Here is a 17,435-nt window from a genome sequence, read left to right on the forward strand (position 1 = left end):
AAGAAAATGTTAAATTACGCTCATAGGCCGTTTTTTAACTGAACTATAATGCATTCTTAAAAAACAGCACTTTACTGCTGATCAACTGTCTAAAGTATCATCAGTAACAGTTTCATGCAGTATTTTTTTAATTCTGGGACTTGATCTGCACATGTGAGGCTTGTACATTGTACATGACTGTAAAATCAGTGCATTAGCTCTGGTCTTCACTCACATGTTGTTATGGTTTGCATTCTGTGCTTGTAGCCAGCCATAGACATACATTTTTGGGAAAAGTGTCAACAAGTCTATTATAGCCTTTAATTGTATTTAGTGTGACTATTCCTATGTCTGTAACCTGCTAAGTCTATTCATTTAGGCAAAAAATTATGTTTATTAAAATGTATGTAAAAAATACAATCTAAATAGTGCATTAAAACAAATCAGTAAGATAATGTAAAACAAAGGTGGAAAAACAGCTATATAATGTTTTTTTAAACAGTAAATTAACTGTAAAATACTGTGAAATTAATAAAAAAAACAGTTCAAACTGTATTTTTCATTAACATTATAAAGCTGTAAATTTCAGCGACAATATAATAATGTTAATTTTACAGTAACATAAAGGCAACCCTGCTGCCAGTTCTTTACTGTTATTTTACTGGGAAATTCTTAACAGTGTACATGTTATTAGATTAAATTCCGCACTATTTATACATATCTTATTTGTCTTTTTAATATCTAAATATCGCCTTATGTTTCTTACATTTCTTATCCTAATGTGTCTTATGTCTTATGTAAAACACTTTGATTAGCCTTGGTGTTAAAAGGTTAACAATAAACTTGCCTTGCCTTATTATCATAATATTACCCCTTACTGTACTTTATCTATTTATATGTATGTAAATTATATTATGATAACTAATATTAGAAGTAGTAGGAGTTTTATACCACACTATCTTATTTTCTTTCCATTTTATGTAATAAGAAAAAATAACAAATGCGTCACAATATTCTCTTACATAAAATGTTTTGTAATTATGCAAGAGACAAAATGCAGCCTTTGGACTGTAGAAGTTGTACTGTCTTTTTGCCACTGAGTGTCAGTATAACATCATGCTACTAATCCTCCTTCTATGTCAGGTGATAACTTAATGTAAAACATCCCTACATGATAATAACAAGTTGTTAAAGGGGATTTTCTTAGTCTTTTTCATCATGTGGGACAATATTTCCATATAATCATGGTATTATGGTGATAAACATGTTGTTGTTGTTGTTGTTGTATAATAAATGATAAAAAATTCATTATAAATCATAGTTTAGAAGTAACAAATGTAGCTTAACTTAATGTTAAACATCCGTACATGATAATAACAAGTTGTTATAGTGCATTTTCTTAGTCTTTTTCATCATGTTGGACAATATTTCCATATAATCATGGTATTATGGTGATAAACATGTTGTTGTTGTATAATAAATGATACAAAATTCATTATAAGTCATAGTTTAGAAGTACACAGAGTACATACAATATTAAAACAAACAAAAATATGATACAGCACTTCACACAAAAACACATTCAATAATTTAACAAATAAAAAACATCATGACAAAGGAAGTATAATACACTCATTTCTTCTGTGAAAATACAAACATATCTATCATGTTGCCAGGAAAATCATGATCATTTTGCTGTTACCAGGCAACCAAGGCTTAATACGTGAGGACAGGCTTTGGAAGACCATGTAGAGAAGCAGCTGAACGCTGCCACCTCCACCGCTCTCACCTGAGTTAGTCAGCAAGATATGCTGCATTGCATCAAGAGCTGGTGGCAGGCAGACTGCTGAAGAGTTGATGTCACAGACTGGAGGACGGGATGTGATAATAAGGGAGACATAGAAACTCTTTATATTTATTAGGGGTGTAGGAAAATATAGAAAAAATTGAATATCGCAATATTATGTTGTGTGATACTGTATCGAGTTTACATGCAAAGATGAACTCAGTCAATACTTAATTTAATTTGCAAAGATATGCACCCTTTCAGTGTTTGTGCCCTCTGAAAGTAATGCTATGTTAAAAGGACTGTGATAAATGCAAATGTAGATCCCACTGTTCTGGTTGCATAAAAAACAAACTTTTTTACTCAGATTTTATGCATATGGTGGTGTGTTCTTTATATTATAACAGTTTTCCTAACATTAGATTAAAAAAAATCTTTACTTATTCGCTTTACTTATAGTATCGCAATATCATAATACGTATCGTATCACCAGATTCTTGCCAATACACAGCCCTAATATTATAATATATAGTAATATTTAAGACTGTAAATTATAATCTAAAAATGTGCATTAAAGACTGTACATTTTAATCTAAAAATGTGCATTAAAGACTGTAAATTATAATCTAAAAAGGTGCAAAAATGTGCATTAAAGACTGTAAATTATAACCTAAAAATGTGCAAAAAAGTGCATTAAAGACTGTAAATTAATATCTAAAAAAGTGCAAAAAATTGCATTAAAGACTGTAAATTATAGTCAAAAAATGTGCAAAAAAAGTGCATTAAAGACTGTAAATTATAATCCTAAAATGTGCATTAAAGATTGTAAATAAATCAATATTCAGTCAGTAAAAGTATTCTTATCCTAAAAAGACGCCCCATGTCAATAGAGATACTTTGCTCTAAAACATAAATCATTCAGTGTGCTGATGCTGTTGTTTATCATTTGTCAGCCAAACAATGACACTGAGACATTTGTTTTTCCCTGTCAATCACTCTGAGAGAGTGGGCGTCCCATCATTTCTCAAAACTCCAGTGTAATGACTTTTCTTTTTGTTTGGGTACTGCAGTGTCATGCTAAGAAAATGTGAAGGGGCCTCTGGCATGGCAGGCAGCGTGGACAGATGGTGGGTCCAGCTCAGACGTTACAAGGAGAAGCCCCAGCAGAACGGATGAATCATCGTTCCACCAACTGTTCCTCCCAGCGTGTCCCCAGAATGCAAATCACCCACTCTTTGTTTTCGTGGCCCGGCACACAAAAAAATTTTGTATTGTGGCGAATAAATGGTTCAACAAACATGATGATGAAGTGATGCTAGAGACGCAGGACTGCAGCTTATCACTGGATGTTGGACTAATGTGCATTGAACTGTAAAATATTTATAGAGATCCGGCATTAAAGCTCGTGGTGTTGTTCAAGAAAACTACTTTTGCTGCAGACTCACTTTCACTTCTTACTTTGAATTATCTCTAGTGGTGGACAGCATGTCAAAAAAACTGCTTTTCACTGCAGCAGGACTGTGATTCATCTTATTGCAACACTTTTCACAAGAGAAGTTCATTCAGAAATAAGTGACATTATTATTATCCCCAAAGCCCAAGATGACGTCCTCAAATGTCTTGTTTTGTCCACAACTCAAAGATATTTAGTTTACTGTCATTATTTCTACGTTAAATGAGGAAATAAATTCTGCTTTTGCAGCTCAGGGCCGGTTTAAGGCATAGACCCATAAGCAGTTGCCTAGGGCGCTACCTTCTGGGGGGCGCTGGTCGCCCTCTTAATAAAAACAATAAAAAATAAAATAATAATAGTAATAATAAAATGAAATAAATAATAATTACAATAATAAAATAATAATAATAGATATAATAATTAAAATAAATACAATTTCTGCATTGAGGTAACAAATGAACAAATAAATAATGAAATAAATACACTTTTCACTCTTTAACTCTTATTGTAGTGAAACTGACTAAACACTTTTAAACCAACGACATCAGGAACTAATTATTTATTTATATTATAACAAATACAGTTATTTATGAAAATAAAAATCGTAATTTTTGTCTTAAAACCATTGTGATGTTTGGTGTGTGCTTGGCTCCAAATCTGATTTCACCCGGTAGGGCACCAAAAGGGCTAGAATCAGGATGCAGCTAAAGGAGAGTAAACAAATGCATGACCTTTGACCTCTGAAAAATGAATTATATTACCAAAACAAAGCACTGTTCATGTCTGTGTCCTAACTATTGGTTCTCCTTGACAGTGTGATTTATGATCTGAGTTCCATGTTTAAATGAAAAAGGTTGTTTTAATGCCTTCCCTCTCCATTGGTCCATGTAATCACATTTGTGAATCCACCTCTCTGCCTCCATCACTTCTTCACGGCAGCTATAAATGATAGACTGGTTGGCACAGCAGCCTCTGATTCTGCAGTCCTGTTCCACCAGCAGCAGCACCAGGTAACCTCTCTGCTCGGAGGTGCAGCAGGTAAGGTATAGTCGGTGTCAGTCACAGCTGTTGGAGACGCGGATTGGCTCGGTTCAGCCTCCAGGCTCCACCTCTCCACCACAGTCCTGCCTGCTGCTGCGCTTGTTGCAGTGAGGGTTTGTGCGCTCTCAGGTTACGCGTATATGAGAAGTTGTTGGATAAAAGAGGATATCGAAGCCACACTCAAGAGGAGGAGGATGAAAGTAGAGGCTGCCTTTCTGATGTGTGGCTCCAAATCTGAATTTCACCCTATAGGGCACCAAAAGGGCTAGAATCAGGATGCATGACCTTTGACCTCTAAAAAAAATGAATTATATTAACAAAACAAAGCACTGTTAATGTCTGTGTCCTAACTATTCATTCTATTTGACAGTGTGATTTTATGATCTGAGTTCCATGAGGTTAAGTTTAAATATAAAAGTTGGTTTTAATGCCTTCCCTCTCCATTGGTCCATATGACTCCACCTCTCTGCCTCCATCACTTCTTCACTGCAGCTATAAATGACAGACTCTGATTCTGCAGTCCTGTTCCACCAGGTATCCTCTCTGCTCGGAGTTGCAGCAGGTAGGTAGTCGGTGTCAGTCACAGCTGATGGAGACGCGGATTGGCTCGGTTCAGCTTCCAGGCTCCACCTCTCCATCACAGTCCTGCCTGCTGCTGCGCTTGTTTGAATTTCTGCATTCAGTAATCTGAATTTCACCCTATAGGGCACCCAAAGGGCTAGAATCAGGATGCATGACCTTTGACCTCTGAAAAAATGAATTATATTAACAAAACATAGCACTGTTAATGTCTGTGTCCTAACTATGCATTCTCCTTGACAGTATGATTTATGATCTGAGTTCCATGAGGTTCACTTTAAATAAAAAGGTTGTTCCCTCTCCATTGGTCCATATGAATCCACCTCTCTGCCTCCATCACTTCTTCACTGCAGCTATAAATGACAGACATGGTTGGCACAGCAGCCTCTGATTCTGCACCACCAGGTATCCTCTCTGCTTCTGAGGTGCAGCAGGTAAGGTATAGTCGGTGTCAGTCACAGCTGATGGAGCTGCGGATTGGCTCGGTTCAGCCTCCAGGCTCCACCTCTCCACCACAGTCCTGCCTGCTGCTGCGCTTGTTGCAGTGAGGGTTTGTGCGCTCTCAGATTACGCGTCTATGAGAAGTTGTTGGATACAGAGGATATCGAAGAAGCCACTCAGAGGAAGGAGGAAAAGTAGTCTCTTTAAGGCTGTGGAAATACAAATTAAAGAGAGAAAAGAAAGAAGTTTGTGGCGTTTAACCAAGAGAGAGAGCCCAAGCATACCCAACAGTATGCGGTGCAGTTATTATGGCAGATAAGGTAAAGACAGCTGTGAGGACGCTGGAGGATTTAACGCTTGACTCTGGTTATGGTGGAGCCGCGGACTCGGTCAGGTCGTCCAGCGTGTCGCTCTGCTGCTCCGACGCGCATCAGTCCACCGCGCATGGAGGAAGCAACAACAACAACTGCTGGCATCTGACTGAATCCATGCACAGCAGACAGAACAGCTTGGACACGGTCAACACCGTGCTGGCGGAGGACACGGAGACACCGGAGTGCAGCGGTGGACAGTGCGCCAAGCTGCCCGAGCTGGAGGACGTGCCATGGAGCCTGGGCGAGGTGGAGGGCGCACTGAGGAAAGACGAGGAGCTCATGGTGATGGTGGGAGGAGAACCAGCTCCGGAGCTTCTAGCGCGCCTCTCCGCTCTCATCAGCCGCGCTCTTGTGCGTGTTGCCCGGGAGACGCAGCGGCTCAGCCTCCGCTACGCCAAATGCACCAAACATGAAGTGCAGAGCTCCATTAAGGTGGTGCTCTCCTGGACTATCTCTGTGAACTGCATCACTGCAGCTCTGAGTGCGTTGTCAATGTACAACATGAGCACCGCAGACCGGTTCAGTAGAGGCAAGTCTGCACGCTGCGGCTTGGTGTTCTCCGTGGGCAAGTTCTTCAGGTGGATGGTGGACAGCCGCGTGGCGCTCAGGATCCACGAGCACGCTGCGATTTACCTGACCGCGTGCATGGAGAGTCTGTTCAGGGAGGTGTTCGGCCGCGTGCTGCGCAGCGCGATGGTGGAGAGGGACACCGGAGGGGTGCCCAAGTTTAGTCTGGAGACGATGGAGCAAGCCATCTGCAACGACTCCGAGATGTGGGGACTGCTGCAGCCACACCAGCACCTCATCTGTGGGAAGAACTCAAGTGGTAAGACAAAAGTGCAAAAAGAAAGAGATGCATAATCAGTGATTATTTGTGCACTTGACACTCTTTTGACACCTTGGTGGTCCATTCAGTCAACACTCAAAAACACTGCAAAAATCCACCATATACTCCTACTCATGCTGTGTGCTATACACCTCTAACCACTGGCCAATTAGTCTGTTACCACAATTAAAGTACATTCAAAAGCCAAAGAAAAGAGGTGGGTCTTGAGCTGTGCTTTGAAAGACTCAGATCTGATGTGGAGAGGCAGTTTGTTGCACTCACACTGTAAAAATCCACCATATACACCTACTCATGCTGGTAGCCATCAGGCTCCACAACCAAGGCTGACCCCCATATGAGAACTATTAGGACTTTAAGAACTTTAAACATGCATTATCTGCCTTTAAACATGCCCTATCTATATCTGAATTTCAGTCAACACTCAAAAACACTGCAAATCCACCATATACACCTATACACCCCTGAAACAAGTGAACTCAAATGTAGAGTAGAAGCGTTGCTGTGTGTTTGTGGTAGTCACCTACAGGTGGATCCTTCAGGTGTACTGTGCTTATTCAACGTTTTGAAGGGCTCATTGCATTGGGTGGAATATGATCTTAGAAAAGTGCAAAAGAAAGAGATGCCAATCAATGATTATTTGTGAGGCACCCCTTAACCCTCTGAGACCACCAATAGCCCCGTTTTTATCTTTTTTTTAGGGGTGTACAGGGGGTCTTTGGGGGGAGATAGCAGGTCAACAGTAGATGTCACATAGAAGTGACCATTTTTTACCACTCAAGAGTTGATAAAAATGATTAATAATCCCTCCAAAATACCACATGAAGACACCAAGACCTTGAGGAACACCATAGAAAAAGCCATGCTGGGATTTGGTATCAAAAACTTTTGACATTTGGAGATTTCTGCAAGAATTGCACTTTTTGGCGATTGGATGGCGAACACATCTGTTGTGTAAACTGCTCAGAAACCCCCTTATTGTCAATTTACCTAGGAAAGCCATCCATCCTCTGAATGCTCTAGGTCTCTAGTTTGTGGTTGTAAAGTTTCATGAGGCTGTGATTATCCTAGAGGTCACCACAGGTCATTTTATACAGCAAAGTCAAGTTCACTACAATGAAATGGCTACTATGGGGACTAACATCATCACACATGAATACAGTTGGGCTCATTGGATCCACAAGAGTCTCAGCTTTACAGTGATACCCAATTTATGTAATTCAAGACTGTTTAGGGAGCCCAGTATGCAGAAATATTCAAACACATAATTTTAGAATAGTTGAAAATAACACATTTATGCTGCATTCAGAAAACGCTATGTGAGTATCATGAAGTGGGCATGTCTGTAAAGGGGAGACTCGAGGGTACCCATAGAACCCATTTTCATTCACATATCTTGAGGTCAGAGGTCAAGGGACCCCTTTGAAAATGGCCGTGTCAGTTTTTCCTCTCCAAAATTGACCCTAAGAGGATTAATAACCGATACTGACAGCAGAGTATTTGATTGAGAACGTGCTTTTCCTCGTGCACAAAGTGATGCTCTGCTTCCAGTTGGAAAAGTAATATGACTACAAAGTGTGTAATTATGCTGGGGAATAATAACCACTGCTTATCTAGCTGGTGTAATTGCACTCCCAAACAAAAGGACTTGACAGTTTCTTGAATATTTATCACCTCTGGAGCAGGAAGTGCCTGTCTTGGGTATCAAACTATAGTCAGAATAGGTATTTATGCTTGAAGAAGATCAAACAAGCTCCAACTTCTGTCTCTCAGACGATAATGTTGATGTTAATGATTGTTTTGCTTTGTGCACGGTGTGCATATAGACGCCATGTGAGTCGTGATTGTGGAGAAACAGGCCGTGTGTTTGTATTGTGTTGCTGCTGCCGGCCTCGTTGGTGCGTTGCTATTACTGTCTCACTCCAGAAGGTGTAAGCTGTCAGTGTGGGCTGGCCCTCTTATCAGAAGCATTGAATGAGTTGGCTGAAACTATAAAGCAGAAGGGACTTGAAATGTTGTTCTTCAGCTGAGAGATAAACTGGGCCCAGCAATATTGACCAGAGAATCATATTGCAGCTAAGTGTTGAGGCTTGATTGTTTTCTTTCAGAGCTTATAAGACGACTTAATAGAGAGGGAAACAAGGAAGCTTGGGGGGATTGTCATGTGCAACCTGTGAGTTATTCCTGTATAATGGCACCAGAAGAGATTGATCCAGAAGCAGAAAAACTGATCTGAAATAGGTTCCATAGGTTCTTTTCTATAATACAGACCCTTTAGTCTCTGTCACTGCAACCCAGAAGACAATAACACCCAATACACCGAGATTTCAATAAGACATTTAGAGCTAAAACAATTAGTGGATCAACCTTTTCCCTAAGGAAGACATTTTCTATCATTCAGTAAACTGACGACCCACCCTAAGTGACACATTTTATGGATATTTCATATTATATTCAATGCATAATAATAACAGTGCAGATAAACTGTGCAATCAACCAAAATACTTAATGCAATAACTGCAGGAAGTTTGTGTAAAACGAAGGAGTTGGATGAATTTTGAGCAGATTATTTGAATATTGCATCAGAGAGGAGTTTACTTATTATTTTTTAGGAACTTTTAATACAATTCTCTGTCAGTAATATGTATTTCTTTGATTTTTTTAACAAGCATACATATAAAATTCAGTGTTTTCTTCTCCCTGACGCTTGACCATTGTTCTATAAGCTCTTTGGTTGCATGCATCCTTTTCTAATGCAGAACGAGGCTGTTTAGCAGAGAGGTTTACATTAAAAATAACAATTTCATTTATAGTTTTCTTCCCATAAATGAATGAAATGCTGAGATATAGGCCAACTGTATATTTTTTAAACAGTTGTCTTGCACCTCTTAATGTCAAGAAGGCCTCGCGACCCTCTGTGAAGCATCGTCGACCCCTATTGGGGGATTAATCGACGCCTCAAGCAAAAACGCCAAACATTTGGACGGTTCGAGCTTCTCAGATTTGTTATATTTGCTGCATTGTATCAAAGCCAACTGAAAATCTTTGATTTTGAAACGGATGGTTGTACAACAAATGAAAAAATTGAAAATGTCAACTCTGAAATTATGATAATGATCTGCGATGATTGAGTCGAGATGATGTGATGATGAGTCAAGGCTCTTTGTGAGCTCTGATTTTTGCAGTAGTTCCTGTATTCAAACGAAAGAGAGAGAGAGAGAAAGAGAGAGCGAGAGAGAGAGAGAGGAACTTAGTTATTAAACTTCATAATAACCAGTGGATTAATCCATAATGAAAAATATTAGTCGCAGCCCAAAAGAAAATTACAGAAGTAACACAGAAAATGAATCAGGACTGCAGCTAATGATTACTTTCATCATTGATTAATCTCAATGAATCAATTGGACTATGAAATGTCAGACAGTAGTGAAAGAAAAATGCCCGAGGACACCAGCTGTTCAAAACCCAAAGACATTCAATCTACAATGATATTAAATAATGAAAAGCAGCAAATTTGAGAAGATAAAAAAAACTGAAAATGTTTGTACTTTTATTTGGAAAACAGCTGAAATGATTAATTGATGATCAAAACAGTTGATGATTCATTTTCTCGATTTTCCGACTAATTGCTGCAGATTTAACTGGATTGGAGACATTTCTTCCCACCCTTTAACCCCCTCATCCATCTTCCTCTAAACATCACTTTGACGTTGATATTTGAGATGAAGATGCAGCACAGACTGCTGCTCTGTCTTTGAGAAGCAGGTACTTCTCTGCAGACAGGATGCAGAGCTGAAGCATCATCATCCTCCTCCACTCCCACCCGATGAACGCATCATTTCCTGCTGGTGCAGAGGAGGCTACCAAACAGCATGATGTCACTCTGTGACAGCGAGGAATGTGAGGATTTAGAAAAGTACTGCTTTCTTTTGTATATCAAACATTTCAAGAAGCCGTATATTTGTCACTTTTTGGTTTCATGGCAGCACTTAAAGAAGAATAAATCACTCACATGTCTGCAAGTTTCTCTGTAGTTTTGCAAACAAAGCTGACAGGATGAGACTGTGATTAGTCAGAGGTGGGATGTCAAAAATCTCACCTAGGTAACAAAAGCAGTGCAGCACATAATGAACGGATTCTGTAATCCTCTGCACTCCCACTGACCGTATATATACGTGACAGCCTCTTTGCTCTGACTAATGAGAAGAGCTAAATGTAGGCTTTTCTTCCCCTCTTTTGTTTTCTGCTGCTGCTGCTGCTGTCTGAACCCGATCAGCTTCAGGATTTACAACATTTACTTTAAAGTGTGCAGATTCAAGATGAACATGTAGGCGTGCTTTTGATGTGCTTACTAATAATCTTACTAACACTAATTCTGATACTAGTTACACCTAATATGGTTAACCGTCTACAGGTGGAGTTACAGATGTCTCTTTCCCAATGTATTTTTGGACCCAATGGCATCACGTGACGGACACGGCAGTTGTAGTACCAGTAGTGTAGTTGCAGTATACATACAATTTGGACCTTGATCTTTGACCCTCTTGCTAATATATCTGCTGTGCAGAGGATTGTGGGTCAGAATAGCTAGAAAAGCATGCTGGCTTGCACACTGCAAAATGCGACCTGGTATTTTTGGCACACTGCATTTTACATATACTATGTATTGGGACATACTAAATGTTTTTCTGGCATACTAAATAGTATGGGCAGTATGGGTTTTTGGGAAGCACACTTTGTAAAATTTGCTTCAAAGCCCAGCGCTCTTCCTGCAGGCTTGGTCAAAACCAATTCTTTTCTTTGTTAGCCTGCACACCAGTGACATCTTGATTCATCTCAAATTGACGTGCATGAACTCATCAGGACACGTCACTGTCCTATTTCTCAGCAGTGACGTGGGTCAACTCTCTATAAAAAAGCAGCAGTTTTATCATATTTGTTTCTTGGATCGACACATCCTGGGATCTGTATGTGTCGTCCGGTGTGTGCTGATTAAAGCGTGCCAAACGTTGTGATGCTCCATCGTACAAAAGCAACATGATACCAATCAGTTCGCCTAACTTTGGGTGAGATATTTGCAAGTGGATACCTCCTGACTTACACAAGGATTCATCATGTTTGACTCTCTCTTCTCAGTCATGTCAAACCACCTAATGATGGGTGACGTCAGAGACAAACAGCGTGATCATCAGCTCTCAAACCTGTCGGGGGGGCCGTTTAAATTTGGGATCCTGAATGACTTGATTGCATCTGATCATGTCTGTCATTTGACCTTCCCCAAGGAACTGATCTGAGCTCTGCAGGACAGATGACACAACATAATGGAGCTGCATAGCCTGCTATAGTCAGTCTATTAAATTAGCAGCGGGGTGTCTGCTCTCCCTCCGTCTTCACTCTCTGTCTTTCACACCATATTTTATTGCTGCAAGAGGGGGCGGGCTCGTTGTTTGCATATTTATTTTCCACTGTGGTTTTTAATAAGCTCAACTCATAACCGCACCATCCTGGCAAAGCCTTTTGTTGTCCATTCTGTTATTATTTTCCGCCTGTCCTTCTCCCTCCTTGGGGTGGGCTCGCAGATGAGCTGACAGATTGCTGGGGGGAGATGCGAGCGAGCATCCGGGCAGGCGAGCTGGTTGTGATGGATTTCTGTGTCGTGGTGATTTCATAAGATCACCCTCACTCCTTCACCACGCTTCATTTCCAGCTATGATCAGTGATTGTGAAGTTACGTGAGGTTGAAGATGTATTTTATGAGCTGCAACATTGACATTTCATACTGGCAGGGATTCCTCAAACACCTATAACTCTGCTCTGGGAGAGTGGGACCAAAATGTTGTGGTTTTATTACTTCCACGCCATCGGAGCGTGGATCCCCTTTCCATTTTCAGAAACTAGGTGAAAGCAGTGGGTCAGGATGAGATAATGAGAGGAGTGTGGGAGCGTTGTGAGGGAGTAGAGGAGAAACCATTGGAGTGTCAGCTGGAGGAGATGGTGGTGGTGGTGGTGAGGGGGGCCATCATTGGCTCAGGTCCCTCAGAGATATAATTATGCAGCTCTCTTTAATCAACGCTTGTGCTTATCTGGTACTCATTAAGATTAGGAATTAGCAGCGGGAAACACCAGGGAGAGGGAGAGAACAAAGATGGTAATTCCCCCTCATTCATTTTTATTAGCCGTTGTGCAGGTCTGCGTCGGTAGGTTTGATCAGATCGGTCTGTGTGGCCGAGATAAAACGTCTTCCAGACACCTGTGGACTTTCTCTGTCGTGGTTCCCTCCTGAACCGAGAAACTTGGTACGTCACTCGTCCTTCATGTGGACATTCAGGATCAGGTACACAGCATGAAAACACTGCTCAGATTCCTAGAAGACAACATGCTTCTGGATGCAAGCCAGCATTTGCTATGTTGGCTGAGATACAGCACGTATGGCTGTTTATCTCATCAAAAAAGGGCATGAGTCGATATTAATTATATCCTGACTGATACTTACTGGAATTGTTTTAGGCCAAAACTATTAATATTTAAAAAAAAAAAAATATCTGATAATGAATTATTGGTGAATATTCTTTTTTTTTTTTAAAACACACACATAATAATAACAATAATAATAACAATAATAATAATAAAATAAAATAAAATATTCAGTTTTCCTATCGTTTAATTTAAATAAGTGCAAATATGCTGTTCATTCTCCTGTGGCTGAAACCCAAGACCAAATCACTCTATGTGAAATAATGAACATATTGGGAGAAAAATTTGACCTTAAATGCATCATAAGCATGTAAAAAAGAATCAATAAAACAAATAATTAATGAAAAAAATATCTATATCTAAAGAGGAGATATGTCACTTCTGGCTAACATCTTTGTTGCACAGTTAAACTGGAGCTTAAGCGCACATCTGCATCTTTCTGCTGCTGTTATGTGTTATCAATATTGTGTCTGTTGAATCATTCATCACTGAAACATAGCTGTAATAACTCAACAGTGCATTGGGTGCACACTGGCTGCATTTGATTTAGTCTGTGTGTTAGTTCTCTGGTTGCAATGTAAGAAAGAAGTACTAGGAGGTGCAGTATCTTCATCTCTCCTGCTGTTTCCTTAACGTTTCCTCTCTTTTTTATCTTTCACACCCTGATCGTAGTCATGTTGAAAGGTGCTCCTGCGCGTGTAATCAGCTCCATCTGTTGGCCCATGACCCCGTGCTATGTGTGTGAAGTCAGTACAACAGGTGGCCGATAATTGGTATTGAAGTAAGCTGTGTTTGATGGAGTTCATGCCACACCTCAGCGTGTGAGGAGGAAATCAATGGGAACAATGCTGCCATGTCAAGATGACCTAATTGTACAGTCCCAAGTTTAGCAACATCCAAGTGATGTCACGGTGAGATTAGATGACACATCCTGAAAGTCTGGAGATTCAATCGGCCTCTTTGATGTCGACACAACTTGTGACAGCAGCTGTCAGAACGTACTGGGTTATTTGATGTTATCTGTCAGCAGCGCGCAAACTTAATTCAACAGTTATGTCCTTTAGGGACTCGCCATCAGTTGTGATGCTACTTCTGTTTTAATTTTTTGTACTATATTTCTTGCATATGTAAGGAGAGTCACATTAATGCCAGAGGATGATTTGAACAGTCTCGCAAAACAACATATTTTCTCACTTACCCCAGATGGTGTCTGGCCATGCAGAAAGATTGATTTCACTTTTGATTTCAGATCACAGAGGGCTTTTTTTGTTGTTTTTATTAAGGCTGCCCACCCTTAGTTGATTAGTTGACTAATCTGTAGTTTTGGTTTTAGTCGACTCAGATTTCTTTAGTCGATTAGTCATTTTCTTATGCTTTTTGAATGATTTATTTCTAAGAAACCTATGAGCACATCTCTGTTAAACACCAGGTTTTACTGGAGCTTCTGTGTGAAACTCAGTTTTACAGATCTGTCGATTAAATCAACTATTTGGACATTTTAAATAACTATTAGTCGTCTCAGAATTTCCAACACGCTCTCATCCCAACTCGTCATATACTGCCGCTTTGTCAGACCCCTCAGCGTCACTTTTTACTCGCAGTAAATACCACTTAAACAACAAAACCACTTAGTTATGTTTAGGAAAAAACAACATGGTTGGGCTTAAAATTATTACGTTTGTACAGTGAAAATGTGACTTGACGTTGTGAACACGGGACATAAATGAACAGCTGATTGTCAAGTCAAAGTGAAACCTAACACACGGCACGTGAACAGCGGTCTCCTGGATGTTTTGTTGGACCCATCCACCTCCACCTCCCACCCACCCTGCCTGTCTTTTTGCTCTTTAAACTACGTCACCAATGCACCAATGAATAGGTTTATATTGTAGTTACTGGAAAGCCCGGCGCTAAATGGTGCCTCGTGCAGCGGTATCGAACGCCGACTGCCGTGACAAAGCATCGGTATTTGACGGCCTGGGAATGAGAAGGGACTGGAATTTCTTTGGTCGAGGACAGCCCTAGTTTGGAAAGAGAGATAACTGGTTTCTCTGTGTACTCAACCAAAAAAACAGCCCTAGTTTTTTTATTGTTTGTTTCTTACTCCTTGATTTACGTCCAATGCCACGACAAAAAGACTCTACATCATACGGCCCTAAAACACTTGCAGTTCAGCAGCAGTAAAAACAAAGTGAGACTTTATTCAGTTGCTGTCCCACGTAGTCTGCGAAGCTCTGACGTTTAAATCAGGCAGTTTGCATTTGCGGTCGAAACCACATTATATCTTGTCAGCTATACTGTATGTTTTCCTCCTTGCTAGGTGTCTCTGGGTTTCCGTTATCACACCGTGCACTCTTGTTGCACCAGGCCTGTGGTTGTTCTTTGAATCCTGATGATGCTTTTGATCGCACCTTAAGCACAAACATGTTTTTGGGACTCTTTAGCTCACAAGATTCTTTAGAAAACAACCCTAGTATGGTTTTGCACAATCACTGTAATTCTTTACAATCAGAAACTACTAGCAACACTTCTTAGAAAACACTACTATGACTAAAACCATTGACCGGTTTTGGAACTCAGACGTTATTACATAAGTCAAGCTATTGATCGGTTGTGAAATGTTTGGTTTTCTGTAACACTGTTGTCATACTTGGACAGGGAATGAGGATGTTGGCCTAAAAACAAGAAAAATCACATCCTCTGACACTCATTTATTGAGTCAGAGATTGGTTTCTGTCTCTGTGTAGGGACTTTTTGTGATTGCTTTTTGAACCGTTGGCCAGTGTCGCTTGTGTCGCTCATGTGGTTACTGTTCCCATGTTGTTGAAGAAGGGGATTTCTAGCTCGAAATTAGCATTACATAAGCTTCATGTGGGCGCTCATCAAAAGACTCGGTCACAAGAAATACAAAACAGACTGCCCTCTTGAGTTTAATGCTTCATTAAATCAATTGTTTGAGAACAAATATGCAATTTAAGAAGCAATCATATCACTTCAACAACATATTCAAATTCGTTACTCATTACTACGCAGCCCTTGTGCTTTTGAATTATGCAGCGGGGCAGATGACTTTCATTGTTCCAGCATCATGTGAGTTGTTTTTAAAAGCAGCAGGCATCAATCAGGACTCCGCCTGTGCTTATTATCCTCCCCCTGCTATTATTTAACGCACTTATTACAGATTCCTGGAGATTAAATTGTTTACGTGTGAACAAAAATGCATTTAAATAATCAGAAACAAGCTTTCTTTCCTATATTTTTATTGCTTGTGCTCTGCTGCACTCGCTATGTATGCGGTTGTTGACACCCGCCTCTCCGCTGACTTCCACTTCAAAATGAATGAAAGTGACAGATGCTTATCTCTCCACTGACTTCTTTCCAGACTATTTTTCCGCTTATCCTTCCCTCCTCACTCTTCCCCTCAAGTCAAACTGAAATTTGACAGCTCCTGTGTGGACATTTTTCTTGTGAGGAAGTAAAAATCTATAATGATAGAGTGGCTATATTGTGCATATTTTTACATTTTTCAAAGCCGTTTTTTTGGACATGTTTGTGGAGACGGTGTCTAAGCTTCAGGCCTCTGGGTCGGCGTTTTCTCGTGGTAGAGATTGACTGACGTCTGAGAGCCCACGTTGCTACTTCCGCTCCAGTACCAAATGACCATTACAGGCATCGTCCGTGCCTTTGGTACCGAAGAAAACGAGTACCGTCACATTTTTTGTATTTTGGTACCTAAGTATCGGTTCTCGTGACATCCCTAATTTCAACTCCTTTGAGTCATTGGTAGCCACACACTCAGCGTTTGTCCTACATTATAGAGAAGAGGAGGGTTGCTGAACATCTTTCTAGGGCTGTCCCAGATTTTTTTGGGCTCTGTGGAACCGCTGTGACCGGATGAGCTCATTAACCTCGTAACCTCGTTGGTAGGCAGCACAATTCCTCACTCTGTCACACAATCAGAGGCTTCCCCCACACATGCTTTTTCAAACAAAACTGTGTCATGATGAGTCCATGATTTGCCCTGTTTTTTTCTGATTACAATTATCCATGTGGCAAAGTATACATGTTGTATTTGCGCCAAGAACACAGTAAGCTGCAGTGTTAAAAAAACATTGAGGAATCGATATATATCAATACTGAATATTTGAAACGGTTTCAATACTCATTTTCCACAGTATTGATACACGGGTACCAGCTGCGCTTTCTCCTCTCCGACAGCAAGTTGACACACAACTTTTAATAAAAATCTTGAATTTTATTTCCTCAATGTTGTGTAAATTTTTCCCTGTAGTATCAAAAGTGACATCACATAGGTAGGTCACAAGGTATTGCATCAAAGTTAGAAATTCCAGTATTGTGACAGCACCAGTAGGCAGAACAATGGCAGAGACAAAAAGGAAATAAAATCTTTTTCAGACCGCGAGCTACAGGTCCTGACCGACGAGGTGCAGAGGCATTCCTCAA

General features: G+C 40.2%; 1 protein-coding gene across 3 annotated transcripts in view; it reads left to right on the top strand.

Annotated features, from left to right (window-relative positions):
* The first annotated feature begins 4,364 nt into the window (after positions 1-4,364).
* The window catches only part of LOC141761508 (ankyrin repeat- and BTB/POZ domain-containing protein 3-A), a 181,804-nt gene continuing 168,733 nt past the window's right edge, over positions 4,365-17,435 (top strand). Inside the window, exon 1 of one of the 3 annotated variants that reach the window (XM_074624855.1) lies at positions 4,365-6,479. In XM_074624855.1, coding sequence (XP_074480956.1) covers positions 5,588-6,479 — 892 coding nt within the window. In that variant the 5' untranslated portion in view covers positions 4,365-5,587. The remainder of the gene's footprint in view (positions 6,480-17,435) is intronic. The other 2 variants (XM_074624853.1, XM_074624854.1) reach the window with 2 other exon arrangements.

This window comes from Sebastes fasciatus, chromosome 23 (assembly GCF_043250625.1).
Source record: "Sebastes fasciatus isolate fSebFas1 chromosome 23, fSebFas1.pri, whole genome shotgun sequence".
Lineage (NCBI taxonomy): Eukaryota > Metazoa > Chordata > Actinopteri > Perciformes > Sebastidae > Sebastes > Sebastes fasciatus.